Source organism: Myxine glutinosa, unplaced genomic scaffold, assembly GCF_964187855.1.
Source record: "Myxine glutinosa unplaced genomic scaffold, kmMyxGlut1.1 SCAFFOLD_1789, whole genome shotgun sequence".
Taxonomy (NCBI): domain Eukaryota; kingdom Metazoa; phylum Chordata; class Myxini; order Myxiniformes; family Myxinidae; genus Myxine; species Myxine glutinosa.
The window spans coordinates 20,001-47,803 of NW_027617884.1; the positions used below are offsets into that span (position 1 = coordinate 20,001).

Genomic DNA, 27,803 nt, shown 5'->3' on the forward strand with positions numbered 1-27,803 from the left:
GCGATACGGGGATCTTAAGGTGTCTGGACAGTCATTATGAATTCATATTGTTGAAGCATTGGAACTCCCTCGTTTGCTAAATTTAAATATGAATTAAAATAAACTAAAAACAAAACTGCAAAACTTAAGGACTCTTTTCACCACAAGACACATGCATTATACCGACACATGCATTATACCGGCTAATCCCGGGCGACGCCTATCAGCTGCCGACGTAATCACGGCGCTTCCTGGGCCATATTTTCATCGATATGTGAGGAATACAAAATAATGCTTTGACAATGCCTTCGTCAAGGAAGCACAAAGTTTCACGGGTGGTGTATAATCTCAGTGTGGCTAGTTCACTCGCACAACAGAAGAAGAAAAAATTCTGTCAACGTCTTATTACCTTTCCGTCGAGTGGCTTCATCAAGAAATCTTAGCGACCTTAACAGTTAGTATTATTCTATCAAAGGATATTCATTGCAAACTCCATAAACATTCGACACTCCATTCAAAAACAATTTATATGAAAGAGAAGTGGGCATGGGCCAAGGATGGAGGCCTGCGGTACTCCACATTCAATACCATGTAAATCGGAACAAAGATGATGCACATAAATGTTTCCTTTCTGCCGTATAACTTTTAAACTATGTGAGGACAATGCTTCTTACGACAGTGTCGTAACTTGTAAATAAAAATGTAATGATCGAGACGTTTTATGGTATCGAACGCTTTACTTGAATCCATAAAGATGCCACCTACGCATTCTTTTCGAGCCAGGTAATTTGATATATTATCAAATAAATTGACTCATGCTTGGTCGGTGGAATAAAACTTTCAGAAGCCGTATTGACATGAATTTGATGAACTTATTGAACTAGCAATGGTACCCGCCCTCTGGGCGGGGCTTCAATTGGGAGCCCCCGAATGAAAAGGCAAAATAACAGAAATTGAAGGGTTTTTTATTTTAAACGATTTATATAAAGATCCGTTGAATCATATCACACGCAAATCATCAAAATCTAAACAGTATTTGTAGAATTTCAATAAAAGCCACATCACTATTCATATCGGTAAATATTATCCCATCGTGTTTGGAAAAACTGGAAAATTGGAAATTGGAAAAAAAATTGGAAATACAATATAGCCTATTTTACTCCAGGGGGTCCCAGGATTACCTATCCAAAATTTCCTTGCGGTCGGTTCAGCCGTTTTTGCGGTACCTGGGAACAGACAGACAGAGATTTGGTGAATTATAGTAAGACAAGCAGAAGTACCCGGTGTTGCCGGGCGGGGGAGGGGAGGGAAACGGGGAGGGGGAGAGGGGGGAAGGGCAGGGGAGGGGGGTAGGGGAGGGGAGGGGGGGAAGGGGAGCAGTCAGAAGTGGAAGCTCTTTTACAGAGAATTTATATCTTAAAGGGGAGGGGAGGGGGGAAGGGTGGAGAGAGGGGGAAGGGGAGCAGTCAGAAGTGGAAGCTCTTTTACAGAGAATTTAAATCTTAGAGGGGAGGGGAGGGGGGAAGGGTGGGGAGAAGGGGGGAGGGGGGGAAGTGGAAAGGCAGGAGAGGAAGCGGAATGGCTCACGTTTCTGAGTGAATGTGGCTCACGTTTCTGAGTGAATGTGGCTCACGTTTCTGAGTGAATATGGCTCACGTTTCTGAGTGAATGTGGCTCACGTTTCTGAGTTAAGTGTGATGCCGATCAGGAAGAAGAAGAAGCCATACTACCAAATTCGTACACTTCTGGAATTGTTTGATTTATTTATATTCAAATGTCTGGTAATTGTTTTGTATTTCTTTATGTGAATGTGTACTTGTACATAACTGTCATTCATTTAAAAACGAGTGATCTTTTTTTTTTTTAAATGAAAAAACGAACTTTTATGAAAAAACGAGCCTCCATAAAACGAACTTTTTTTTTCTCAAAATTTTTCTGTTCTTTTTTTGGCCTAAAACATTCGCAGGGACTCACTGATGAAGCTCTGAAAGTTTGATAAAGATCCGTTCAGCCATCTCTGAATTAAACGCGGACACACACACAGACAACTCGCGTTTATATATACTAGGGCATGCCCGTACTATATCTATATCTAAAATTATATCCCCCCCCTCTATTTACATGAAATGGTTTGGTCCAAAGCGAACGGCTTGCGAGTGGTGACAATCCCCCCCCTCTATTTACATGCAATGGTTTGGTCCAAAGCGAACGGCTTCCGGAGTTTGGTAAAGAAATCGCCTATAATTCCAGTAATCTCTGTCTGTACGTCTGTACGTTTGTTTGTCTGTGACCGCTGTTTCTCGACAACCACGGGTCCGATATACTTGAAACTTGCCAGGTATATTGCTGGGGACCCGAGGATGTGCCTTTTCAAGGTTTCATATTAATCGGACAATTACTTACCGAGCTATGTCCAAAAAACGATTCAACCAATCAGAGAGCAGCGAACGATCGCGTGTGCCGAACGTGGCGGGCACACTCTGCCTCGGATGGCACATTTGAGAGCGTATTCATTTATTTCACGTTTGCAAACTATGTTGGCGTTAAACTATGTTTTACAACTAATAAAAACGAATTTGCGATTCATTCGCTTTCCTGCGCGTTTGTGTACGCGATGGCGATTTCTTTACCAAACTCCGGAAGCCGTTCGCTTTGGACCGAACCATTTCATGTAAATAGAGGGGGGGGATTGTCACCACTCGCAAGCCGTTCGCTTTGGACCAAACCATTTCATGTAAATAGAGGGGGGGGATATAATTTTAGATATATATATAGTACGGGCATGCCCTAGTATATATAAATCGGGATTTAAATTTAATTCAAAAATTGATCTAGACGTCTATTCTCTTTCAAACATTCAAACCGACAGAGGTAGTTATTTATCACAGCATCTGTAGAATTTTCACCCTTTTACTCAACTTCGTTTCGCTGTTATTTGGTGGAGCAAAAAGTCAACTGAGCTTTATAGATATTTAGATATAAGAAATAAATATTGTCTATTAGAGACGAGACGTTGTAATACTTTTGTTTTCAGCTTCAGGGCCTCAATTTGTTGCGGTTGAATATCCATTGTTGCCAGTTGGGCATAATTTGATATATTGTCATGGTCTCCGTTCAAGGACTCCGTTCAAGGAATGGCATTTTTTTTACAATAAATCGTTCCCTGCTGACAATGCACTGAGACAACTGCTTTAAATGGTTTTGCATCCTGCTGGGGATCAAACGGAAGAAGCAGACAGCTTCAAGGCAAGCACGCTTCCAACTGAACCACGATGTGGACACGTCTCATTTCTGCTCCTTTGCTTCCAAATTAGTCGATGTGAATACAGGTATCCCCCTTTCCCCTAACCCAACCCCCATCATTAATATACCAGGTGGACATTTGCATGATTGATCAATTTGATAACATTCACTTTCTGATTTTATTTTTGCATCGTTTTAAAATTCCACGAGCATGTATAATGCGGCTGTACTTTCAGCCCTCATTTTTTCTTTTTTGTAGCACAATACTGTTCGTTAAACTTTTAATAATTTTGCTTTGTCTTGGTGTATCCTGGAACTTCTACTTGGCAAAGAAAACCTAACATTGATTTTCTTGAACTTAACTTTTTCTTTTTTGTCATGTTGTGCCACAGATGCATGCTATGTCCTTTCCTTCGCCATCATCATGCTCAACACAAGTCTGCACAACCCAAATGTGCGGGAGAAGCTCTCGGTAGAGCGTTTTGTCATCATGAACCGTGGAATCAACGATGGAGGAGATCTGCCTGAGGATTTGCTACGGGTAAATATAGCACGCAAAACCACAAGGGGATGGAGATAGATGGATATACACTGGGCATTACCATGCACCACAACTCAAAAGGGCATGACGAAACCCTAACGTTCTTCATTTCATCAATCCAAACAGACAGTTGGGTGTCTTGCAGAGCTGAATTTATTCAGCGATAGTAGCTCAAACTCCGTCATGCCACAGTATGCTCAAAATCAACTGGTTACACGAACTTCCTCTCCCTACTCCACACAGGGTGTCTAATTGTGTGTGTGTGTGTGTGTGTGTGTGTGTGTGTGTGTGTGTGTGTGTGTGTGTGTGTGTGTGTGTGTGTGTGTGTGTGTGTGTGTGTGTGTGTGTGTGTGTGTGTGTGTGTGTGTATATATATATATATGTATGTATGTATGTATATATGTATGTATGTATATGTATGTATGTATATATATGTATGTATATATATATATATATATATATATATATATATATATATATATATATAGTCACGTGAAAAAGTAAGTACACCCCATGTAAAGTTTTGACTCTTTTTTTTTTTTTTTTTTTTTTTTTTGTATACAAGGTCGAGGCTCGTGAAAGAGCGAACGTTAATCACACAGAAAGACAAACCGACACATAAAACATATAACATAGGGAGCGGTAGACAAGATGGGGAGAGAGGGGGAAGGACACAAACACAACATTTGAGAGCAGTGACCGAGAGACATGGAGACATCGAGAGATCTGAGAGAGGGCGAGGGCTTGGGGGGGGGGGGGGGGCGTGGGAAGGGGGCGGTGGGAGAGGTATAAAACATATGGACACTGCCAGGACTTCCAGGAAAGAAGTTGGAATTTCAAACAAGGTGGATCTGGGGTGAATTAGCGGGGGTAGAAAAGATCAAGGTTTTGGATGGGGGAAGATAAGAGATGGTGGTGAACAGCTGTTTTAAAGACCTGGAGGGAGGAGTGGGATTGAAGGGAGTGAGGGAGTTTGTTCCAGAGGCGAGAGAAAAGAGGAATGAAAGAGTGAAGGTGAGCAGAGAGCCGAGATTTCGGCAGTTTAACCATCAGAGGGTTGCTGGCAGATCTTGTGCGACCTGTAGGAATATTTGGGGGACAGAGCACAGAGAGAGCTGGGGGTGCAAGGCCGGAGAGGAGTCGGTAGAAGACAGAAAGACCACCTACCTGCCTGCGGTGAGTGAGTGAAAGGCCCTCGGAGATAGCTTCATCGCGGGAGATTCCAATAATTCTGAAAGCTTTGGTTTCAACAGCGTGAAGCCGAGCTAGGTGTGAGGCAGGAGCACCGGCCCATAGGGGAGAACAGTATTCCATTGAGCTGCGGATGAAAGCCTTGTATGTGGTGAGGAGCTCAGGTGTGCCGAGGAAGGACTTCGCACGACGGAGGATGCCCAGTCGACGACTGGCTTTGGAGGCCAGCTTGGAAATGTGGTTTTCCCAAGAAAGATCATGGCAGATAGTGAGACCCAAAATCTTGAGCGACAGAACTTCTTGGAGAGGATTGTTGAGAAAGTAGATGGGAGGGTTTTTCAACATACAGCTATTTGATCCTCATTTCAACAATATTGACTGATAAAGGTGATAAAATATAACAAATATCATGAAACATTTACATTTTGGAGTCCATTGTATAATTTAAATAAACATAAATGCAAATTTCGGATGTGGAAAAAGTAAGTACACCATTGGCTCCAATAGGTGGTATTGCCCCCTTTGGCGGAAACAACCTCAAGTAGGCGTTTCTTATAACTGTCTACCAGTCTCTGACATTGACTGGGAGAAATTTTTGCCCACTCCTCCATGCAGAATTCTTTCAACTGTGCGATGTTTGAGGGGTTTCTTGCATGCACAGCTCGTTTCAAATCCCTCCACAACATCTCGATGGGATTTACAGACTTGGCATTTAATATGGAATATATATTTTTCCTTGACTTGGGTTTCCTTTCTGAACTCAGAATATCAATCTGGTGAGTTTCTTTTACGCTTCGGTGATTTATTTGTTAAAAGAACCATGTCACTGATTGTCTGTCGCAGCAAGAAGTCAATAACAGGATTATATCACAGGTGGCGTGACAAAATGTACGGACAGGTGCATTTGATGATTGGCTTCACAGTCGGGTATACAAGGGTTGTTGCGTTCTGTATGCGTGGAAAACAACTGCTGCACATCTACAAAAGTTATTGCCGCTTCCTCTGGAGATGGTCCGTCAACTCGACAATGCTGTTTGTCATGGAGTGGTGGCTTTACGAAATTCCGGCATGAAACAGTGTGCTATTGCTCGGCAGTATGGCATCACTCAAGGTCAGGTGTCAAAGATCCCCAAACGAAATGCTCAGAGGGGTGTCCCTCCTCCAATATCGAGGCCAGGACGTCCCCGCAGAACCACAAGGAGGGATGATCGCCAGCTGCACCGGTTAGTCTGCAATGGCCATACCAAGTCAGCTAATCGGCTTAGGGCTGAGTGGCAGCAACTGACAAATGTGCCTGTATCCAGAAGGCTCGTCAACCAACGACTGGTTCAAGCAGGCTATCGTGCCAGGTGTCCCCTGAGAAAGCCACGCCTGACAAGACAACACCGCCAGCGCCGATTGCAGTGGGCCAGAGAGCACCGTCAATGGCAGCCAGGACACTGGAATCACGTGATCTTCAGTGACGAGTCTTGATTTCTGGTCTATCGTCAAGATGGCCATGTCCGAGTGGGCAGACAAGTGCATGAAGCCTACAACGAAGATTGTATAGTGCCAAGAGTCCAAGCTGGAGGTGGTGGGGTGACTGTTTGGGCTGCTTTTCATGCAGGGGGCAAAACTGACCTGGTTGTTCTGAATGGAAACCTGAACCAGTTCAAGTACAGGGCCATTCTGGAAGAAACATTGCTTCCATTTGCTCGTGTAGCCTTTCGAGGAAACTTTGTCTTCCAAGATGACAATGCACGGCCTCATCGTGCTCGCATGATCCAACACTTTCTTGCTGACCCTGGTGTAGAGCATATGGAGTGGCCTGCCATGCCCCCGGATATGAATCCGACAGAGAACGTGTGGGCAGAATTAACGTGTCAAATCGACAACTTGGACCAGCAGCTGACCTCTGTGCGTGAATTGCAGCAGGCTATTGTCACTGCATGGCAAGCGATTCTTGTCCAAACCTTGGCAAATCTCGTGAACAGCATGCCTCAACGTGTACGTGCTCTCTTGAATGCTCGTGGGGGTTACACGACGTACTGAGCTGTAATTTTACTGTCCGTAATCCCAGTTGTAATTTAACTTTTATTTTTGTTAAAAATTTTTTTGGCTAATGTGCAAAATAAAGAAATACTTCTGGAAAATGTACAGAAGTTTGACACAGTACTGTCCGTGAATTGAGTTCAATATCAGTTTACATCACTTTCAAGGATCAATTTATTTGCTTCGAAATGTCAAATGTGGTTTTTGTTTCTTTTAAAGGTCACATTAACAAAATCTAGAATAATTTCAACATAATTCCAATGAACTTTTGGTTCTAAGTCAACTTGAAAAGTAAGTTCACCCCCACAAAAAAAAATTCCATATTAAATGCCAAGTCTGTAGATCCGGGCTTTGACTTGGCCATTCCAGAACCCTCCCTTTCTTTCTTTTCAGCCATTCCTTGGTGGATTTACTGGTATGTTTCGGGTCATTGTCATGTTGCAGGGTCCACCTTCGGTTGAGCTTCAACTCTCCGACAGATGGCCTCACATTATCCTCAAGCACCCCCTGATACAATGAAGAATTCATAGTGGATTCTATGATGGTGAGCTGCCCAGGCCCTGATGCAGCAAAGCTGCCCAGGCCCTGATGCAGCAAAGCTGCCCCAAACCATAATATTTCCACCACCATGCTTTACAACAATAACAACAACAACAACAGGCATTTTAAAGCCATTTTCCCTGCTAGAGCGGGGGTTAGCCTTCCGGTCCACATGACAATGTTCTCCTATTTTCTGGATCTCCCCTTGTTAACCCCCTTGCCCGCATTTCTTCTTCCACCATCTTTAGCCAATCTTTCTCGGTCTTCCCCGTCCTCGACTTCCTTCTACATTCATTTCCATCACTCTTCTCAACCAGTCACTTTCATCCTTCCTCAACAAATGACCAAACCATCTCAACCTGTTTCTCTTCACAGCATCCATCACAGGCTCTATTCCCATCATCTTTCGCAATTCATCATTTGTCTTCCACTCTCTCAACGATACTCCGCACATCCACCGAACCATTCACATTTCCACCCTTTCCAGCCTTCGTTGCTGCTCTACATTCATTACCCATGTCTCGCTCCCATAAATCAAAACACTTCTCACACATGCAGCATGCACCGTTCCTGTCTTTCCCTCGCGGTCCCCATGTGCTGTCTTTGTCTTTCCCTCGTGGTCCCCCTGTACTGTCTTTGTCTTTCCCTCGTGGTCCCCATGTGCTGTCTTTGTCTTTCCCTCGCGGTCCCCCTGTATTGTCTTTGTCTTTCCCTCGTGGTCCCCCTGTACTGTCTTTGTCTTTCCCTCGCGGTCCCCATTTGCTGTCTTTGTCTTTCCCTCGCGGTCCCCATGTGCTGTCTTTGTCTTTCCCTTACGGTCCCCATGTGCTGTCTTTGTCTTTCCCTCGTGGTCCCCATGTGCTGTCTTTCCCTCGCGGTCCCCATGTGCTGTCTTTGTCTTTCCCTCGTGGTCCCCATGTGCTGTCTTTCCCTCGTGGTCCCCATGTGCTGTCTTTGTCTTTCCCTTGTGGTCCCCCTGTACTGTCTTTCCCTCGCGGTCCCCATGTGCTGTCTTTGTCTTTCCCTCGCGGTCCCCATGTGCTGTCTTTGTCTTTCCCTCGTGGTCCCCCTGTGCTGTCTTTCCCTCGCGGTTGTCAGCTCTTTCACGAGCCTCGATTCAGTATAGCAAAAAAAAAATTAAAAAAAATGCTGTCTTTGGTTTTCGCCAAACATGTCTTCTGGTACTGTGGCCAAATAGCTCTACCTTTGACTCATCTGTCCAGAGCACATTGTTCCAGAAGTGCTGGTCTTTGCCGAGGTGTTCATTGGCAAACTTTAGTCTTGCCCTGATGTTCTTTCTGGACAGCAACGGTTTCCTCCTGGCACACCTCCCATGCAGATCAAATTTGTGCAGCCTCTTTCTCATGGTAGACTCGTGCACTTTGACATCAACAGTGGCAAGAGCTACCCGTAGGTCCCGTGATGACATTCTGGGGTTCTGAGAGACTTCTTTCAGCATCTTGCGGTCTGCTCTCGGGCTGAACTTGCTGGGGCGGCCTGGCCTGAACAAGTTGGCAGTTGTTTGGAATCTTCTCCACTTGTAGATGATCTTCCGGACAGTCGAATGATCGATTTCAAATTGTTTGGAGATCTTTTTAAATCCCTTCCCAGACTCGTAGGCATCTATAACCTTCTTTATGAAGGCCTCAGAGAGCTCTTTTGATCTAAGTATGGTGACGCCGCACACTTCAACAACAAAGAGCAAACCAAACTAAATGTCTGAGGTTTAAATAAGACAGGTTCCTCCAAGATCCTCTCTAACGATGTTCTAATCACTTGCACCTGAACTGGTGCACCTGATTCTAATTTTAGGTATTTGAAGTCGTGATAAATGCAAGGGTGTACTTACTTTTTCCACATGCGAAATTTGCATTTATGTTTATTTAAATTATACAATGGACTACAAAATGTAAATGTTTCATGATATTTGTTATATTATATCACCTTTATCTATCAATATTGTTGAAATGAAGATCAAATAGCTGTATGTTGAAATATGTTGAAAAAGTCAAAACTTTACATGGGGTGTACTTACTTTTTCACACGACTGTATATACAGACTTGGCATTTAATATGGAATATTTTTTTTGTGGGGGTGAACTTACTTTTCAAGATGTCTTAGAACCAAAAGTTCATTGGAATTATGTTGAAATTATTCTCGATTTTGTTAATGTGAGCTTTAAAAGAAACAAAAACCACATTTGACATTTCGAAACAAATAAATTGATCCTTGAAAGTGATTTAAACTGATATCGAACTCAATTCATGGACAGTACTGTGTTAAACTTCTGTACGTTTTCCAGAAGTATCTCTTTATTTTGAACATTAGCCAAAACATTTTTAAACACAAACAAAAGTTAAATTACGACTGGGATTACGGACAGTAAAATTACAGTTCAGTACTTCGTGTAACCCCCACGAGCATTCAGGAGAGCACGTACACGTCGAGGCATGCTGTTCACGAGATTTGCCAAGGTTTGGACAGGAATCGCTTGCCATGCAGTGACAATAGCCTGCTGCAATTCACGCACAGAGGTCGGCTGCTGGTCCAAGTGGTCGATTTGACGCGTTAATTCTGCCCACAAGTTCTCTATCGGATTCATATCCCGGGACATGGCAGGCCACTCCATATGCTCTACACCACGGTCAGCAAGAAAGTGTTGGATCATGCGAGCAAGATGAGGCCGTGCATTGTCATCTTGGAAGACAAGGTTTCCTCGAAAGGCTGCACAAGCAAATGGAAGCAATGTTTCTTCCAGAATGGCCCTGTACTTGAACTGGTTCAGGTTTCCATTCAGAACAACCAGGTCAGTTTTGCCCCCTGCATGAAAAGCCGCCTAAACGGTCACCCCACCCCCTCCAGCTTGGACTCTTGGCACTATACAATCTTTGTTGTAGGCTCCATGCACTTGTCTGCGCACTCGGACGCGGCCATCTTGACGATAGACCAGAAATCTAGACTCGTCACTGAAGATCACGTGATTCCAGTGTCCTGGCTGCCATTGACGGTGCTCTCTGGCCCACTGCAATCGGCGCTGGCAGTGTTGTCTGGTCAGGCGTGGCGTTCTCAGGGGACGCCTGGTACGATAGCCTACTTGAACCAGTCATTGGTTGACTAGCCTTCTGGATACAGGCACATTTGTCAGTTGCTGCCACTCAGCCCGAAGCCGATTAGCTGACTTGGTACGGCCATTGCAGACTAACCGGTGCAGCTGGCGATCATCCCTCCTTGTGGTTCTGCGGGGACGTCCTGGCCTCGGGATTGGAGTAGGGACACCCCTCTGAGCATTTCGTTTCAGGATCTTTGACACCTGACGTTGAGTTATGCCATATTGCCGAGCAATAGCATGCTGTTTCATGCCGTAATTTCGTACAGCCACCGCTCCATGACAAACAGCATTGTCGAGTTGACGGACCATCTCCAGAGGAAGCGGCAATAACTTTTGGAGACGTGCAGCAGTTGTTTTCCACTAATACAGAACGCAACAACCCTTGTATACCCGACTGTGAAGCCAATCATCAAATGCACCTGTCCGTACATTTTGCCACGCCACCTGTGATATAATCCTGTTGTTGACTTCTTGCTGCGACAGACAATCAGTGACATGGTTCTTTTAACAAATACTTCACCAAAGTGTAAAAGAAACTCACCACATTGATATACTGAGTTAAGAAAGTAAACCCAATTCAAGAAAATATATATATTCCATATTAAATGCCAAGTCTGTATATATATATATATATATATATATATATATATATATATATATATGTGTATATATATACAGACTTGGCATTTAATATGGAATATTTGTTTTGTGGGGGTGAACTTACTTTTCAAGATGTCTTAGAACCAAAAGTTCATTGGAATTATGTTGAAATTATTCTAGATTTTGTTAATGTGACCTTTAAAAGAAACAAAAACCACATTTGACATTTCGAAACAAATAAACTGATCCTTGAAAGTGATGTAAAGTGATGTAAACTGATATCGAACTCAATTCACGGACAGTACTGTGTTAAACTTCTGTACGTTTTCCAGAAGTATCTCTCTATTTTGCACATTAGCCAAAAAATTTTTAAACAAAAACAAAAGTTCAATTACGACTGGGATTACGGACAGTAAAATTACAGTTCAGTACTTCAAGTAACCCCCACGAGCATTCAGGAGAGCACGTACACGTTGCGGCATGCTGTTCACGAGATTTGCCAAGGTTTGGACAGGAATCGCTTGCCATGCAGTGACAATAGCCTGCTGCAATTCACGCACAGAGGTCGGCTGCTGGAACAAGTTGTCGATTTGACGCGTTAATTCCGCCCACAAGTTCTCTATCGGATTCATATCCGGGGACATGGCAGGCCACTCCATATGCTCTACACCATGGTCAGCAAGAAAGTGTTGGATCATGCGAGCACGATGAGGCCGTGCATTGTCATCTTGGAAGACAAAGTTTCCTCGAAAGGCTGCACGAGCAAATGGAAGCAATGTTTCTTCCAGAATGGCCCTGTACTTGAACTGGTTCAGGACATGCCCCCTGCATGAAAAGCAGCCCAAACGGTCACCCCACCACCTCCAGCTTGGACTCTTGGCACTATACAATCTTTGTTGTAGGCTTCATGCACTTGTCTGTGCACTCGGACGCAGCCATCTTGACGATAGACCAGAAATATAGACTCGTCACTGAAGATCACGTGATTCCAGTGTCCTGGCTGTCATTGACGGTGCTCTCTGGCCCACTGCAATCGGCGCTGGCGGTGTTGTCTGGTCAGGCGTGGCTTTCTCAGGGGACGCCTGGCACGAAAGCCTGCTTGAACCAGTCGTTGGTTGACTAGCCTTCTGGATACAGGCACATTTGTCAGTTGCTGCCACTCAGCCCTAAGCCGATTAGCTGACTTGATACGGCCATTGCGGACTAACCGGTGCAGCTGGCGATCATCCCTCCTTGTGGTTCTGCGGGGACATCCTGGCCTCGGTATTGGAGAAGGGACACCCCTCTGAGCATTTCGTTTCAGGATCTTTGACACCTGACCTTGAGTGATGCCATACTGCCGAGCAATAGCACGCTGTTTCATGCCGTAATTTCGTAAAGCCACCACTCCATGACAAACAGCATTGTCGAGTTGACGGACCATCTCCAGAGGAAGCGGCAATAACTTTTGGAAATGTGCAGCAGTTGTTTTCCACTAATACAGAACGCAACAACCCTTATATACCCGATTGTGAAGCCAATCGTCAAATGTACCTGTCCTTACATTTTGTCACGCCACCTGTGATATTATCCTGTTATTGACTTCTTGCTGTGAAAGACAATCAGTGACATGGTTCTTTTAACAAATAAATCACCAAAGTGTAAAAGAAACTCACCAGATTGATATACTGAGTTAAGAAAGTAAGCCCAAGTCAAGGAAAAAAAAATATTCCATATTAAATGCCAAGTCTGTATGTATATATATATATATATATATATATATATATATATATATATATATATATATATATATATATATATATATATGTATATATATATGTATATATCCATACACTGATACTGTTACGGCCTGAAGCACACCAAGCCAAGCCTTCAATCACACTGTCTTTATTTATGGATTATCACATGAAAATCTCTTCCGACACATAAAACCAAGAAGGGAGAAAAGAGTGAAAAACCCGAATAGGCCGGTCCAAGAGTAGGCCGGTCCAAGAGTAGGCCGGTCCAAGAGTAGGCCGGTCCAAGAGTAGGCCGGTCCAAGAGTAGGCCGGTCCAAGGCAGGCCCAACGGTAGGCCCCAGGGCAGGCCCCATAGTAGGCCCAACAGTAGGCCCCAAGGCAGGCCCAGCACGAGAGGGTAGGAGTAGGCAAGTCCACGAGTAGGCCCCAGGTCAGGCCCAACAGTAGGCCCCAGGGCAGGCCCAGCACGAGAGGGTAGGAGGAGGCAAGTCCACGAGTAGGCCCCAAGGCAGGCCCAACAGTAGGCTCCAGGGCAGGCCCAACAGGAGGCCCCAAGGCAGGCCCAGCATGAGAGGGTAGGAGTAGGCAAGTCCACGAGTAGGCCCCAAGGCAGGCCCAACAGTAGGCTCCAGGGCAGGCCCAACAGTAGGCTCCAGGGCAGGCCCAACAGTAGGCCCCAAGGCAGGCCCAGCACGAGAGGGTAGGAGTAGGCAAGTCCACGAGTAGGCCCCAAGGCAGGCCCCAGTGGTAGGCAGCCAGAGTTCGATCAACGTCACCCTTCAGGTGGAGAGATTGCAGCTGGACACTACAACCCCCGAAAAAGCACTCTGCCATTCGCCCTCCTCCAAAATGGCCACTCACTCCTCTGAATCACCTTCCTGGCCACTTCTCCGCCCCACAGCCAATCATAGGCTTTACACACATGGACCAAACCACTTGGTCTAACTCACAGGGGGGTGTGGGGGAAGGAAGAAGAAAAAGGTCACAAACCGTAACAATACATATACAGTGCCTTCATAAAGTATTCACACCCCTTGACTTTTTGTACACCGCACCTTTCCTATGCCATCTCCAGGCGCTGCATAACGTCGTTGCCGGGGGGGTGGGGGGGTGGGGGGGGGGGGGGGGGGGGAGGGGGCTTGGCAATGACGCACGCTGAAAGGGAGTACTCAGTTTTCACTCTGGTTGTTTTCTTGTTTTCTTGCCCGGGTGATATCTCAGCCATCCTTTGAGCTAGGAAGCTGAAATTTCGGCACAATAGTGAGCAAGTACTTTGTCAAAAACGGTATTTTTCGTTTTTTGATTAATCAATTAATTGATGAGTTATTTAATTATTAGCGATTAATTAAGTACTTATACATTTATTTTCTCTTCTGACCATTATCTCAGGCATCTTTTGAGTTAGGAAGCTGATATTTGGAATGACAGTGACCAGGTGATGTGGCCATAAAGGACATTTTTGATTTATTGATTAATCATTTCATCGATTAATTTTTTATTGATTAATCAATTAATTCTTTAATTTTTTATTAATGACTTATTTAATTACATTTCTAAAAGATACATCTTCGGATGAAGCACTAGTGGTTTAGTTATGCTATTAGCCAATTGATTAAGAAAATATTTTATGATAATCTTTTATTGATTTTAATTATGCAATTAATCAATCAATTATTGTACACCTCTCCCTCCCAACACAGTCTCTATATGATGGAGATTCTTGGAATCTCCCGCGATGAAGCTAACTCCAAGGGCCTTTCACTCACTCACCGCAGGCAGGTTGGTGGTCTTTCCGTCTTCTACCGACTCCTCTCTGGCCTTGCCCCCCCCAGCTCTCTCTGGGCTCTGTCCCCCAAATATTCCTACAGGTCGCACAAGATCTGCCTGCAACCCTCTTATGGTTAAACTGCCAAAATCAAGACTTTCTGCTCACCTTCACTCCTTCATTCCTCTTTTCTCCCGCCTCTGGAACAAACTCCCTCACTCTCTTCAATCCCACTCCACCCTCCAGGTCTTTAAAACAGCTGTTCACCACCATCTCTTATCCTCCCCCATCCAAAACCTTGATCTTTTCTACCCCCGCTAATTTCGGTCCCCTTGTGTTTTATACCTCTCCCCCCCCCCCCCCCCCTTCCCATGCTTCCTGCCCCCAAGCCCTCTCCCTCCCACACTTCTCCCTGCTCTCAAATGTTGTGGTTGTGTGCTTCCCCTTTTCTCCCCATCTTGTCTTCCGCTCCCTCTTTTTGTATATTTTGTTTGTCTGGTTGATTTGTTTGTGAAATAAATGTTAGCTCTTTCACGAGCCTCGATTCAGTATACAAAAAAAAAAAAAAAAAAAATCTGCACTACGGTATTGCCGGGCGCCGGAGGCCCCCCGGCAATGCCGCGCTGTGGGATATTTAATTATTTGGCATGGGGGCAGTGTACTTTGAATGTATCTGTACTTGTTTCACATTTTGTTGTGTTACAGCTTGAATTTAAAATGGATTAAATTGAGATTTCTTTTTGGCACTGATCTACACATAATACCCCATAATGTCAAAGTGGAATTTTATTTTTAGAATGTTTTAAAAAATAATTAAGAATGAAAATCAGAAACATATTGAGTCAATAAGTATTCAACCCCTATCTTATGATATGACACTCTAAATTGAGCTCGGGTGCATCCAATTTCCTTTAATCATCCTTGAGATGTCTTTACAACTTCATTGGAGTCCATTGTGACCAACTCAATTGATTGGACATGATTTAGAAAGAAACACACCTTCCTATATAAGGTCCCACAGTTGACAGTGCATGTCAGAGCAGAAACTCCATCATTAAGTCGAAGGAACTGTCTGTAGAATTCCGAGATATAATTGTGAGGAGGCATAGATCTGGGGAATGGTATGAAACAATTTCTAGAGTGTTGAAAGTTCCCAAGGGCACAGTGAGCTCCATCACTAGTGAATGTAAAGAATATGGAACTACCCAGACTCTTCCGAGAGCTGGCTGTCTGACCAAACTGACCAACTGGGCAAGAAGGACCTTGGTCACTGAGGTAACCAAGAACGAAATGACAACTCTGAAAGAACTTAAGTTCCTTGGCTAAGATGGGAGAACCTGCTTGAAGGTCAACAGTCTCTGCAGCACTTCACAAATCTAGGCTTAATGGGTGAGTGGCCAGACGGAAGACACTCCTGAGAAAAAGGCACATGACAGCTGCACGCCTGGAGTGGAGTTTGCCAAAAGGCACGTGAAAGACTTTGAGAGCATGAGGCAAAAGATTATATGGTCTGATGAGACAAAAATTGAACTCTGGCCTGAATAGAAAGCACTACGTCTGATGAAAACCAAGCACAGCTCATCACCCATCCAATGCCATCCTTGCCCTGAAGCATTGTGGTGGCAGCATCATGCTTTGGGGATGCTTTTCAGCAGCAGGGACTGGGAGATTTGTAAGGATTTTTTTTTTGTATACAAGATCGAGGCTCGTGTAAGAGCTAACATTAATAACAAAAAAAAACATAAATGGAGATATAAAACATATAATAAAGGGAGCCGGAGACAAGATGGGGAGAGAGGGGGAAGCACACAAGTACAACAGTGGAGAACAGGGAGATCTGTGGGAGGGAGAGGGCTTGGGAAGAAGGGGCATGGGAAGGGGATGAGAGGGTGGGAGAGGTATAAAACAAATGGACACTGCTAGGACTTCCAGGAAAGAAGGTTGGAATATGGAGCGGCAGAGAGTGGAGTCATCAGCAAAGAGATAGAGAGGATTTTCCAGAGAGTCAGAGAGATCATTAATTTAAAAAAAAAAAAAAAACACCTTTAGAGGCCATTTTCCCCTGCAAAGCGGGGGTTGGCCTTTTTCGGGAACTGTGGTTGTTGTTGTTTTTCGGTCCCCTTTTTGAAGCAATGTTTTACGGCCGGATGCCCTTCCTGACGACAACCCTTTTTGCCGCCTTTAATGACAAACAGGGAATTACCAGTGAACTGGTACTCGATTAGCCGACCTCGGAAGGATGACAGGCTGAGTCAACCCCCCTGGCGTTAATTCAGCGATCGACCGGGATTCGAACCCAGGATCCTAGGATCCTAAGCCGGCACCCTAGCCGCTAGCCCAACACCAGGGTGGAGAGAGATCATTAATGAAGACCACAAAAGCACAGGGCCCAGAACACTGCCTTGAGGAACTCCAGCCTGAACAGGAAGGGGGAGATGAGCGAAATCCATTCAGGGCCACACGTCGACTGCGACCGGTGAGGACGTCTGCAAGCCATGCATGGAGGTCTCCATGGATACCATAGGAGGAGAGTTTGGTGAGCAGGGCGGGGTGCCAGACTGTATCGAAGGCACGTGATATGTCAAGGGAGACAGCTCTGATTTCCGGTTTCACATTGAGAACTTCCATCCATTGTTGAGACAGCAGAAGCAGCATGTCCAGAGTAGAATGACCTGGTCTAAAACCAAATTAATGATCCGAGATCAAGCCATTGGAGAAGAGGAAGGATTTGATATCTGAAGCAATGATGGATTCTATGACTTTGCTGATAATTGGGAGGAGGCTGATTGGTCTGTAGTTGCAAGGATCTGTTTTTGCACTTTTCTTGTGTAAAGCGGTAATGTTGGCTGATTTCCAAGCTGATGGCAGATGAGCTTGAGCAAAAGAGAGGGTGAAGATTACAGAGAGAGGGTGAGATAGAGCGGAAGAGCAGGATTTTAGGACCCATGGGCTGATGCCGTCTGGTCCAGTTGCAGAATCAGAGTCGAGGATTGACAGAAACTTTTCCACCTTGTCAGGAGAGAAGGGCACAAAGTCCAGGAGCAGCTGGGTACGACTGGGTAAGGTGGGCACAGAGAGAGACGGGTTTGGGACAAGATTTTGAGGCAAACACAGAGTGGAGGCATTCAGATTTTTCACGTGCGGAGTCAGCTGTGTAGCCATTTCAGATAAGGGAGGGGATGGTGGGGGAACAAACACCAGAAACAGATTTGACCAGATGCCACCAGGATTTGGAGGAGGGATACAGGTTTGATAGTTCAGTCTTGAGAGTGGAGAGATATTGTGAAATGAATGGAGATTGCGTTCAGTTGGATTTACCTTCCATGAGGCAAAGGCAAGTTGTTTCAGGGCAACTGTCTCACCACAAGATTCAGTGTACCATGGAAAGGAGGAAGGGTATGACAACTTAAGACGAGATGGGATAATTGAAGCTGAAGGATCATTGATAACTGAAGAAAGGATAGAGGGAACAATGAGTGGAACCAAATACAGGCAAATCTTTGAGGACACCCTTCTTCAGAGTGCAAAAGACCTTCGACTGCAGTGAAGATTTACATTCCAACAGGACAATGACCCCAAGCATTCAGCCAACGCAACACTGGAATGGCTTCAGAACAAGAACGTGAAAGTCCTTGAGTGGCCCAGCCAACGCCCAGACTTGAATCCCATTGATTAATCTGTGGAAAGACTTTAAGATTGCTGTTCACCAACGCTCCAGATCCAACTTGAAAGAGATTGAGCAAATCTGCAAGGAAGAATGGGAGAAGCTCCCCAAATCCAGATGTGCAAAGCTGGCACAGACATACCCAAGAAGATTCAAAGCTGTAATCGCTGCAAAAGGTGCTTCAACAAAGTATTGACTCGGGGGGTTGAATACTTGTGTATGCAAATGAGATATTTCTATGTTTCATTTTTAATTATTTTATAAAAATACGTAGAGATCAGTGATGATTTTTTAAAATTTTAATCCAATTTAAATTCAGGCTGTAACACAACAAAAATGTGAAAAAAAGTCAAAAGGTGTGAATACTTTCTGAAGGCACTGTACTAATACAATCCATATTAAATCCTTGGCATACAAGCACCTCACACTATACCCATACACTGCCTAACACCCTTAAATAATTTGGGACAAAGGAGTTTTCTTCAGTCGTTACATGGATTGATTGTCACAAGTTTATGTAAACCTCAGTCATAGAAAGCACTGTTACTGCCTTTATGACTTCAACGTGAGGACAAAATGGTTTGTATAAAATTTGATGATTCGTAAGGTGGAGGACATTACGAATGCAAGGGTGCTGAAGCCACAACGCACACTTATGGCAATGATATAAAGAAGGAAAGGTAAAAATAGAAAGAGAAGGTTATAAAAGGAGTGAAGACGAGATCATAAAATTACAGCAAAGAAAGGCACGTATTTTGTGAGCCCTTGCATATCGTCGGCAAATTGAGTGGATTAACCACTTGCTCGAAAGACCGAGTCAGTTTTCCAGCTTTGTGAAGGACAACAGTTGGCTGTTCGCTTCTCAGATGAGTGTGTCGAAAGTATTTCAAATTCCACTCGTAAAAGGTTTAATTTGGTTCGGTGAATGTCTATGTGTGTTTGCCATTGGTCATCATTTTCGTTGACCCGTACCAGATGCTGGATTGAGGCCCACCCGAGCCTTCATATAGTGTCTTTTCTCCAAGGTACTTTTTGAGGATTATCACCATCAGCTTCTAATCGTGTTTGGTTTGTGATATTTCCTGATATCTCAAAATACCAAGAGGTTGTTGTTATCACTCCACGCACTCCGTTACTTGTATGAGAGCATTTTTCTTGGACTTTTGTGAAATTTTGTTGTGCCGGCCTATTTTTTTTTTCTTACAGAACTTGTATGAGAGCATCAAGAATGAGCCGTTCAAAATTCCAGAGGATGATGGAAACGACCTCACGCACACGTTCTTTAATCCTGACCGAGAGGGTTGGCTTCTCAAACTCGGTAAGGCTTTTGTCCATCGGTTCCACGAGCACAACTAACGTAAACAGTTCAGCTTTGGAAAACGGGAACTTAAACTACGTCCTTATTGATCTTTTGCCTGCATCGGTCTTGGATTAGAGCATGTAACCACTGCCAATCAGTCAGCCGTCTTTAATTCTCACTTTCTCACTTTTAGCTTTGTCATTTTGTCTGCATACAGTTGTGGTTGTATTTGTTTTTGTTTTTTTACTTTATTATTTTATTCTTGGTTGAATGACCAGGCATAACTAATTTGTCCTCGTCTCTTTCTAACTCCTCTCCCTTTTCTAACCACTCTTAGGAGGTATGTACTTAATCAAATCCTGCGCTCTTGCACCATTCTGATGTTTGAGCACTGTTCTGGGTGAGTAACACCACCCACGACCATCACCCTTAGTACCCCTTATGCGCGAGTTGACGCAGTGGGCGTGTCATGACCATAATGGCCACAGCGTAATGTAATAATGGTGTGTGTGTGTGTGTGTGTGTGTGTGTGTGTGTGTGTGTGTGTGTGTGTGTGTGTGTGTGTGTGTGTGTGTGTGTGTGTGTGTGTGTGTGTGTGTGTTCATAATAACAATGGCCCTGGGTGTGTGTCTAGGTGGCCGTGTGAAGACGTGGAAACGACGGTGGTTCATCCTCACCGATAATTGCTTGTACTACTTCGAGTACACGACGGTACATATTGAATAGAAAGTAGGGGTGTTAGGGATCAGATGGTGTAAATAGAAATTTAATTGTCCTATTGATGTTTTGCAATGAATTTCCTTGCTAGGTTTTTTTTTTTTTTGAAGATATCTTGTGCATTTGTGTGAATAGTAGTATTTTGGTTTGTAGGTGCACATGCATTTGATACCAGTGGTTTAATAGATACTAGCAACGGTACCCGCCCTATGGGCGGGGCTTCAATTGGGACCGCCCAAATGAAAAGGTAAAATATCATAAATTGAAGGCTTTTTTTATTTTAAACGATTCATATAAACATCCGTTGAATCATATTACACGCAAATCATCAAAATCTAAACAGTATCTTACTATAATTCACCAAATGTCCCACAGTGATCGATACACTATGATCGTGATGATCGTGATCGTGAATCGTGATCGATAATCGTGTTCACAATCGCTATGTTGTATGTACTCCCGATATGTGTTTCCTTCAGTTGAAATGGGTTAGAACTCTCTCAAGCAGGGATTCAACCCGTGTCCTTATAAAAGGTCTTTGTTCGAGGTCACCGAGTTCGATCGGTGCAGCCGTTTGTGCGGCACCCGGGAAAACAACATTGTCACAATGAAAATATCGTCACAATGAACGTTATGCGAACGCGAATGTTATGCGGGAGTCCAAACCTGAGAATGCTGGAGACTAAAGCTAAAATTGGGAAAATTAAGTAGCCTATTTTACTCCTGGAGATCCCAGGATTACCCACCAAAAATATCGTTGCGATCGTTTCAGCAGTTTTTACGGTACCTTCGAACAGACAGACAGACGGATGGACATTTGGTGAATTATAGTAAGATGCATGCCACCCTAGGTGGAGGATGCACTCAGAACTTGAGCTGACCTTGTGTTGCCAGTATATAATTATTTATTTATTGCCCCATCATCTTTCCCGAATTCCCATTTTCTTGTATCAGGATAAAGAGCCTCGTGGAATCATCCCATTGGAGAACTTAAGCATACGTGATGTGGATGATCCAAAGAAGCCGGTACGTAAAGCCGACGTTAGTCGGTACCTTCCAACCTTAACCATGCCCAAACGTGTGACTTCTGACCTGTTGCTCTGTTCACTTTTACTACAACGTAGCAACCAACGTACCATCACTTGAATAGAGCTGGCAGGACGTAGCTGTCGAGTTTGAAAGCTTAGTTGGAGATGTAGTTGTTGGGTGCTTTCAGATAAAGCATTGAAATTTGCAATCGTTAGTCTTGGCAATTTTCCCTGGAAGTTCAAGGCATTGACTTACGGAAATAAAAAAGCTTCTAACGGGGCTAATTGTTTATGTTGCTAGTGTTGAGGCCATTATTGGGATAGTAATGACCTTCTCCATTTGCTGTTATTGCTGCAGAACTGTTTTGAGCTGTACAATGACGGCGGCGGACTGGTCAAAGCGTGCAAGACCGAGGCGGATGGCCGTGTTGTTGAAGGCAACCACCAGGTTTACCGCATCTCAGCGCCCACGACGGAGGAGCGAGAGGAGTGGATCAAAAGTATTAGGTGATGTGATGGTTCGATCTCAAGCATGTGTTTCCACCTTTTAACCCCATTGTTCTACCTAATTGGTCTAGTTTTTCCATCGTCTGATTTTCATCTTATTCAGAGAATGTGGAAAAAAAAAAACCAGATCTTTGTATTAGAGATTCTAGATGGATTGCTGTATTTTAAAGATGTTGTTTAGCCTTTCACAGCATCAATAATACTTTCCGAACAAGCATGACTGTTTATTATCCCCACTCTTTTTGAAAACATGACTGATAATCTAGCAACGGCATAGCCGGGCTTGTTTGGTACTTTAGTTGAAGAGGATAGTGTGACCTGGGTGGGGATACAAGTTAGTGTTAAATTTTTTTGACTTCAGGCATGGATAGCCAGTTCGTGAATGTCTTGGGTAAAAAAAATCGGTGAATGGCAAACGATATATATAAATACCACCTTTGGAGGCCATTTTTCCCCGCAAAGCGGGGGTTGGTCTTTTTCGGGCACCGTGGTTGTTGTTGTTTTTGTTGGTCCCCTTTTTGAAGCAATGTTTTATGGCCGGATGCCCTTCCTGCCGCCAACCCTGTTAGTCGCCTTTTACGACAAACAGGGAATTACCAGTGAACTGGTACTCAATTTGCCGACCTCAGAAGGATGACAGGCTGAGTCAACCCCCCTGGCATTAATTCAGCGATCGACTGGGATTCGAACCCAGGATCCTAGGATCCTAAGCTGGCACCCTAGCCGCTAGCCCAACACCAGGCTAAATGGCAAACGATGAACCAATAAATTCCACATTCCTGTGCCACCTTCAGTCGAACGTCAGGCATTGACAGCACGTTCTCTATATTTTCATTCCAAACAGCATCATTCATTTCAATCACTAACTAATACTATAGTATTAATATATCAAAATATAATGTTAAATTACGATTGTATTGAGATATTATCAAACCAGCAAACCGTCGTCATCTGTTCACTTGCGGATTCCGGAGCAAGGTCCGTGTCGATCACATTTCAAAATCACAATTTTATTGAGGAATTTCTGAAACCTCCTACTTACCTTACGGCACCTGCTGGGACTCCAGAACTTTCCACAGAAGGTCATTATATTTCCTTTTAGTAAAATATGAAACTGCAATGGTTACTGAAGGCTGTCCTCCTGTCATGTGACCAGATCCTCAGCTCTGATTGGTGTACGTTTGTGGGGACATATGGACAGGCAAACACTGTTCTCGACGGCATTACCCTACCGGCTACTCTGTAAAAACAGGGCATATTGTAATTGGCTTCATCTGTCTGTCCGTCCCGCTATCTCCTCCTAAACTGAGATACCAAACTTCATCATTCATTTCATTCAGTTGGGAAGAAATTCACCAAACTTAATAGTTATGGTCACCACATGGCAAAAAGGTGAGAGCATTACCATTTTGGCCCTGCCCCTTGGGGTGGAGTCAAAAGGTCCAATACCAAAAAAAATGCAATTACAGGAATATGTTTAAGCATTATTTTGATGAAACTTTGTATATGCAACCAACATTGGGTGACGCATGAAATATGTAATGATTTTGTGTATTTCACCCGCACCCCCCCCCCCCCCCTCTCAAAACAGAAGATTTTTAAACTCAAAAACTTATATTGTGTCATTCCTGGTGGAAACATTTGTCCTTCTTTCAATTTTGATTTAGGTGGGAAGCATGGGTATTTTTTTTACCTTGCAAATTGCTGGTTCGCTTATTTCATATGCATAAACGGTTGGCCAGGATTGATGACACTTTTGACATTTTTCAGGTATGTGTATTAAAAACTAGCAAGAGAACCTGGCGTTGTCGGGGGCGGGGAGGAGGGGCAGCAGGAGAGGGAGGGGTGAGTGAGAAAGGGAGTGGGTGGAGTGGAAGGGGGAGGTGGAGGTGAGGGGAGAGGGAGGGGAAAGATGTACTACATATACATCTTTTGGGGGGTGGGGTGGCATTGACAGGCCCCTCCGTTTTGGGGGAGGCGGGGAAGGGAAGGAGGAAAAATTTTCCCGTGGAAAGAGTGCTTCATAACCTCAGTGTTGCACAGGTAAAAAAGGAAATTGTAATACCCTCTGCCACCATCACCAGGTGGCGCTCCACGGTACACATTTACATTGAGAATTTATGCCCCTCTCCCGGTCTGCCACAGTCCTGAATGAGGCCGCGGCCACATAGCCTATGTTACCCCCACACCCCCAGACAAAGTTGAATTTGTACCACGAGTAAAATATAAAAGCGTTTATAGCTGGAGTATCCGGCGTTGCTCAAGCGAAAAATAAACATTAACATATTTGAAATGAGGGCAAATATAATGGGAAAGCAATTCCATCCAAATCAAAATCTATCACAAATGTCAAATCATTATTTTACCTTTTCGTTGAATATATGCTGCTGAATGAGTTAAGTTTGATGACGTTCAGGAAGAAGAAGAAGCCTTTCCACCAACTTCGACCGCTTCCGGAATTGTTTTATTATTTGTGTTCAAATGTCTGGTGATTGTTTTGTATTTATTTATGCGAATGTGTACTTGTATATAACTGTCATTAATCAAAAAGGCTTAGGCACTACAGAGTGATTCTATAAAAAATAATAAATAAATAAAAACGAACTTTTTGGGGGATTTTATTTATTTTTCCCGAAAACACCCCCAGGCACTCGCTGAATAACCTGTAAAAGTTTAACGAAGATCCGTTCAGCCATCTCAGAGAAAAATGGCGGCACAGACACACAGACCAACGGCTCTCTTATACCGTAGATGAACCAGAATGGAGATTTGCAAGAAGAGCTATTGCGATAGTTTTTGATTGTTGTGATTTTTGGACTATACCCCATGTATTAATATGGCATGTTTTATTTATTTATTTTTTGTTTTTTTTCATCATGTGCAGGGCAAGCATCAGTCGGGATCCTTTCTACGAAATGCTGGCTACCCGTAAAAAGCGTGTCGCCAGCAAGAAGGCCAGCTAGGCAGTCAGCCGTCGAGCTCCAAGCTTCGCTGCCTGTCCTCGACACAGGAAACCAGACAAAACGGCTTTGGTTGGGCATGCATCACTTGAACTCAAATGCACCACGTGTCCGAAGCTCGCACTGGGTTTGCTATGGATGTCACCGTTTCCGATGTTAGCAGATTGTTGTATACTCGTGTGTGTGGTCAAAGGAAAGGATGCACCTTCACATGATGGGCTCATTTCGGCCCTCTCCTTTGGAAGTACACACGTTTGTCTCCTGCCGAGTGTTATTACAGTACTTCAAAACCGTTTAGAATGAACGGTTCTTAACAAATGGAGGAATTTGATGTTCTGTGAAGTCTGAAATAACGATGAGCTCCATTTCGAGGAATTACCAGGCGGGCAATTCGATATCGCCGAGCCAGAACATGAGTCCCTTTTCCATTTGCAACGAAGCCAGAAGCGAGATTTGCCCATCATGGTCGAATTGCTTTTGTATTCCTCCCAGATTGTTTGCAGTTTATACTTCAACGGCGCCTCCCTTGCTTGTGCCTCGTTTGACGAGCTTTTCTAAAACAATATGCTCAACTTGTTTGTGACTTAAGCACTTTTGTTGTAAATCTGTTTACGTTGATGTGGAAGTCATGAAGGTTGATGGCCGAGATGACAGATCTTGAGTTGGCTGTGGGGTCAAGGTGACGAGTTACGCCACGTAGCATGTTTATCTTCTTCTTTTTTTCTTCTTTTTTGTGTGTGTGGGGCACGCAATTGTTCCAGGAAGTATATTTCTACTCCTGTAAGTAATCTGCCAAGATGCACTGCTGAACATTGCATCTACCGTTGCGTATAGTCAAATGTAAAGCAGCCTTTTATTCATTCCCGCTGCGTTGTACTTCTTCGTCGCGAAGCTCCAGGTGTACCTACGTTACTTGAAAGCCTCAGTTTCGTTACGGGCGTGGACCAAAAAATCCTCGGACGACGACGACATTGTGAACGACTTCCATTTGATTCATTATTTGAAGAAGAAGCGTTTTTAGAACATTGCAATAAAGTACTTAAGTTGTTCAGCACATAATGTACTTATGACGTATGCATCCACATAGTTTGAACAGTTTTGTACACGGTGATTGACAACATCTGGAACCTTTAACTTGATTGCCGGTGCATCACGTCGCACTCAAAAATTATCCCCACTTTTCACGGTTAAGAAGATAATTAAGTTGCCTTTGGTACTCAGGCCATATGCCTCTGGTAGACAAACCAGCTTGCACGTCCCGTGGATCTGTCTTTGTTTAATCCTCGAGACGGTTGATTTGAACTTCCCCTGTTCCCCTTCCATGCTGGAGTACAGTACATGAAGTCGTGAGCGGTGCAGTTTGTTTGCAGCAATAGAGGGCTGGCGTTTGTTTTTATTCATTGTTTTGTACATACCCCCTAAGTTAATGGCTGTGTTTTGTAAAAACAGTAAATTTTTTGTGATCAAGTAAACTTATTGAGATGTTGTGCAGTGAATGATCCATTTTGTTTTGGGGTGGGGAAAGGGGGATAGGGGGAGGAGCTTCGGCTGGGTTGATGCAAAATATATTTTTCGGATAGAGGATTTATGGGAGCGACACATGGGTAATGAACGTAGAGCAGCAACGAAGGCTGGAAAGGGTGGAAATGCGAATGGTTCGGTGGATGTGCGGAGTATCGTTGAGAGGAAGACAAATGATGAATTGCGAAAGATGATGGGAATAGAGCCTGTGACAGATGCTGTGAAGAGAAACAGGTTGAGATGGTTTGGTCATGTGTTGAGGAAGGATGAAAGTGACTGGTTGAGAAGAGTGATGGAAATGAATGTCAAAGGAAGTAGAGGATGGGGAAGACCGAGAAAGACTTGGCTAAAGATGGTGGAAGAAGGAATGCGGGCAATGGGGTTAACAAGGGGAGATGCAGAAAATAGGGCAAAATGGAGAAGACTGTCATGGGGACTGCAAGGCTAACCCCCGCTCTAGCAGGGAAAATGGCCTTAAAATGCCTGTTGTTGTTGTTGTTGTAGTTGTAGTAGTAGTCGTAGTAGTAGATGAGAGAGATCCATTCAGGTTTCAGGGCCACACGTTGCCGACGACCAGAGAGGAAGTCCACAAGCCATGAGTGGAGATTTCCATGGATACCATAGGAGGAGAGTTTGGTGAGCAGAGCTGGGTGCCAGACCGTATCGAAGGCACGTGATATGTGAAGGGAGACAGCTCTGATTTCCTGTTTGGCATTGAGGACCTCCATCCATTGTTGAGACAGCAGAAGCAACATGTCCAGAGTTGAGTGACCTGGTCTGAAACCAAATTGATAATCAGAGATCAAGCCATTGGAGAAGAGGAAGGATTTGATATCCGAAGGAATGATGGATTCCATGACTTTGCTGATAATTGGGAGCAAGCTGATTGGTCTGTAGTTGCAAGGATCTGTTTTTGCACATTTTTTGTGTAAAGCGGTAATGTTTGCTGATTTCCAAGATGCTGGCAGATGACCTTGAGCAAAAGAGAGGGTGAAAAGAACAGAGAGGGGGTGAGATAGAGCGGGAGAGCAGGATTTTAGGACCCGTGAGCTGATGCCATCTGGTCCAGTTGCAGAATCAGAGTCGAGGTTTGACAAAAACTCCTCCACCTTGTCAGGAGAGAAGGACACAGAGTCCAGGAGCAGTTGGGTTCGACTGGGAACGGTGGGAACAGAGAGAGATGGGTTTGGGACACAAGATTTTGAGGCATTCGGCTTTGTAAGTTGTTGTTGTTGTTGTTGTAGATAGAGGAATTAGAGTCGAGGCACCAAACATTCCTCATTGGCTGCAGCTTTCGGCATTCTCTGCACTCTTTCGTCGTCGTAAGCGGAAGCCTGGGATCAACTAGATATTGACAGTTTCACCTT

The 27,803-nt window shown here is 44.2% G+C and overlaps 1 protein-coding gene across 1 annotated transcript in view; it reads left to right on the forward strand.

Moving 5' to 3' along the window:
• The window catches only part of LOC137422322 (cytohesin-3), a 41,255-nt gene extending 14,844 nt beyond the window's left edge, over positions 1-26,411 (forward strand). The window contains exons 3-8 of the mRNA XM_078769249.1: positions 3,615-3,763; positions 19,610-19,721; positions 20,338-20,414; positions 21,375-21,446; positions 21,807-21,955; positions 24,840-26,411. Of these exons, the coding sequence (XP_078625375.1) occupies positions 3,615-3,763; positions 19,610-19,721; positions 20,338-20,414; positions 21,375-21,446; positions 21,807-21,955; positions 24,840-24,918 (638 nt within the window). The 3' untranslated portion in view covers positions 24,919-26,411. The remainder of the gene's footprint in view (positions 1-3,614; positions 3,764-19,609; positions 19,722-20,337; positions 20,415-21,374; positions 21,447-21,806; positions 21,956-24,839) is intronic.
• The last annotated feature ends 1,392 nt before the right edge of the window (positions 26,412-27,803 follow it).